We start from the raw sequence: 3,814 nt of genomic DNA, 5'->3' as shown, positions 1-3,814 counted from the left end.
ATTCTAATTTTTGTATAAATGATTTTTGATTAAATAAATTATATAATTTTTAAATTTTTAAAAAATAAAACTTTAGAACTATTCGATGAAGTGGTGGTCAGACGATAGTCGCAAATGATAGTTAGACGTCGTTGTAACCATTGGGTAGACTAGCAATCAATCTACCAAATGGAGCAACCAGACTAGCTAGAATTTCTAGCGTTTTGTCGTAACAGTTAGGCTAGATTTCAGCCATTTTGACTGCTCAATTGGGTAGATCAGTCGGCAATCTACCCAATGGAGTGGGTGGTGTCGTCGGATGAGCCTATTGAGATAGCGTCCGACCATTGTCGGTGGCTACCTTCTAGCAAATTCGTTGGCCAATTTTTCATTTTTTATATTTATATTTAAAAATTATTTTTAATATATTTTAATAATAAAAACCTTTTTTAAAAAAAAAAAAAGAAAAGAAAAGAAGAAGCCTATTTTTGTCATTTTACATATGGCACATATCATCTTCTAAAATTAAAGCAATTTAAAAATCAAACAAAACACACACCTGAAACTTGAAAGCTTATATTCAATTTGATTTTCTCCTCTATGTACAAGTCAAATGCAATGAGTTGTGAATGGCGGTGCCGCCCAACCAGCGTGATGCAGTTGTCCAATTGTCCCCTTTTGTAAAAGTCTGGAAGCAACAAAACAACAAAAAAGAAAATCTAAGGCTAAGAAATTAAGAAAGTGAAAGGAATATTTGTCTGTTTTTCAAACTACAATTGGCTTTACAAAGACTACAATTACTATTAAAAATTATCTATATTTTTAACCATCTTTGGGTGAAAGCGAGTGATTCGATAAGAACTCTTGAATATATTATTCAAAAGGTCTTGAGTTCGAGTCCCTCATTAAGTATTAATAGGGGTAGTCATTAGAACTCTTATCCAACCGATAATATTCTAGGGTCTAAGGGGATGAGTTGAGGTGTGCAAAACTAGTCGGGACATCCCCGACCATAAAGGAATTAAAAATTAAGTTAATTGGTAACATGGTTAAAAAAAAAAAAAAAAAAAAGTCTATTTCCATACAAGAGAAAGCAACTATGTAAATGAGGGGTAACCGTACAACAAGGTAAAACTACTCCAAACCTTGTTCACTTGTTTTAATTAATTTATTATTTAATCGATTACCTGTGAAATGGGTAATTAAGTTAGATGACAACAGTGAGAATAGGGGAATTGTTATTTTAATTTTCATATTCAATGATTCATTAAGAAGTAAATTGTACTCAACTCTTATTCAGTATAATCGATTAAAACATTTGATATTAATTAATAAAGTATTTAATATTAATTATTTACAATTATTAGTAGGATATTTTGGTCTTTTGTGCATTGTAAATTACTATTATAGCAATGCATTAAAATATGGATAAAATAGTAGTATTTTCATGTATTTAAAAAATCTATAAATGGGTTGGCTTTCTATTAACTTATGGGGGAACAATTTCAAATAATATTTTATTATTTTGCAAGTGAATGGGACATAAATCATAAGTAGCGAAGAATAAAAGAGGGGAATAGGATAATGAATCATTAATTGTTTGATGTTGTAATTAGATAATATTATATCTAAAATCGAAAAGGCCAAAGTTAGGCTGCTTTTAACTATCACAATTAATATTAATTGCCTGGAAAATCCTATACGAAAGGAACTTTATCCACCCTGAGTTTTGGGTCAATGATGTTCCAGGTCTTACATTTTACTATTTAAAAATCCGAATATCTCTCATGTTGTCGAAGTATTAACCAAATAATGATACAAGAAAAAATATAAAAAAATTTGTTACCATAAACAGTTTCTTAAATTGAAAAGGGAGTGTTCCAGTATTTTAAACCGCAGAACTTTGAAAATAAACCGAATCCCAATAGAGTAAATACAATTAACTCGATCCTATACAGTACTAATAGGTTTTTTTTTTTTTTTTTTAAATAATGAATAAATTTAGGAGTGGCTCTGGCATATTCATCATGCTGACATAATTACAGCTTTGATTCCACCATGAATAAAAATCCAACAAACATGATGAACAACAACAATACGACAATATATATATATATATATATATATATATATATACCAAAATATCTTCAGCTAAGCACATGAGATAAAGCATTAATGGAAGATTGTGTATGAAACTATGGGGAAAATAATAAATATTATCATCTTCACTCTCCAATTATGTAGGAAAACTTTTGAAATTTCCACCGAATATATGTAACTCTACTTGTTGAATTACTAACGAGTTATGATGATTGGCAGTGGCATTAGTAAATGTGATCCTGTTTATAAAACTGTAATAGTAATAGGTAGTATTTATTTTAGTAAACCCTGATGGACAAGGGGATCAGCTGAATGGCCTTTCTGTTAAGTTAGTTGTGGTTGTCTTATTTTCTAAAATAATTTCCAAAAGAGCTGCCCCCACTACTTTATGTACAACAAATCAGAACCATATAAATTATATTGGCAGGGACAACATTAATTATTCTCCCTTTTATTTATTTATACCATCTTTATCAATCTCCTTCAACCTCTTATCTCAATTCTTTTGAAAATACTTGTTTCTAACATTTAAATAATTTAAACGTATTAAATTTGTCCAAAGGAAAAGGATAGTATAATGGTTTGGCCGACCAGTGAAGGAGTAATCACATTCACGCATGTTGTTGAAGTTACTGCAAATTGCAAAACCTACAAGCATCCAAATAAGCAAATATTACTGCTCAATCACTCCTTTCTATTTTTATTAATTCTATAGCTATGGGGTGGGTCTCTTCCAAACTCACTGAGTTATGCTGATTTTCCTACTAGTTTTTTTTTCAATTCAAGTGCAAATATAAACAACATACATCAAAATTAGCAAGAAGAATTCAGAGAATACTAATCCATATTTCGATTAGTTGATGGAAAGCATACATGAAAACAATCTATATACTATTATTATTTTTGGGTTCAAATAGCTTTATAAGTATACTATAAATCGTTCACAAATAATCAAATTTTATATAAAATTCACTGGGTATAGATTTGTTTAAATTACTGAGGATGAGGACAATAAAATTAATGCCGTATCGACTCACTGAACTCAGTGAGTTTATGATATCATGAATGATGATTGATGAAGAAATTCCAACTGCAGTTTACACTTTACACTACCAAAATTTCAAGAACCATGGGGTTCCAAAGAGAGGTGGGGTTGGGCAAATTGTGTAATATTTACGCATTAAAAGGGCATGCTCACAATCCTTTCCTATAACTACTCCGACAATAACCATTCTTCTCTTATTCCAAATCCAATTTCATCAAAATCCTTATTTTAACAACTAAAACAGGAATCAATTAAGTCATGGGGAATTGCCTAGTTCAGCAAGAAAAGATGATTAAGGTGATGAAAACCGACGGAAAAGTCCTGGAATATAAAGCTCCCATTAAAGTGGAGGACGTTTTGTCAGAATATTCAGGGCATGCACTCTCTGATTCGCTTCCAGAAATCAGGAAACTCAGGCCGGATGCTAAACTTGTTGGTGGGAACTTGTACTTTCTTGTGCCAAAAGTTGAGAAAAAGAAGGTGAGGTTTTCGGAAGAGGAGGCTGCCAGAGATGGGCAAGGAACCGCCGGTATCGTGAGAATAAAGTTGGTTATCAGTAAACAACAGCTGCAGGATCTGCTGCAAAAGGGAGGAGTTTCAGTTGAGGATATGATTTCTCAAAATAAAAATGAAGCTGAATACTGCAAAGTGTGGAAGCCGGAGTTAGAAAGCATACCAGAAGTAGACTAG

The 3,814-nt window shown here is 31.6% G+C and overlaps 1 protein-coding gene across 1 annotated transcript; it reads left to right on the top strand.

Moving 5' to 3' along the window:
* Positions 1-3,382: 3,382 nt before the first annotated feature.
* On the top strand, positions 3,383-3,814 carry LOC116125331. The gene has a single exon (XM_031411071.1). It carries the CDS (start codon positions 3,383-3,385, stop codon positions 3,812-3,814), a length of 432 nt encoding a protein of 143 aa, XP_031266931.1.

The sequence above is a fragment of the Pistacia vera genome, unplaced genomic scaffold (assembly GCF_008641045.1).
Source record: "Pistacia vera cultivar Batoury unplaced genomic scaffold, PisVer_v2 Contig163, whole genome shotgun sequence".
NCBI classification, from domain to species: Eukaryota; Viridiplantae; Streptophyta; class Magnoliopsida; order Sapindales; family Anacardiaceae; genus Pistacia; species Pistacia vera.
Note: the sequence above shows the minus strand (reverse complement) of the source record. Positions and strands in the feature narration are given on the sequence as shown.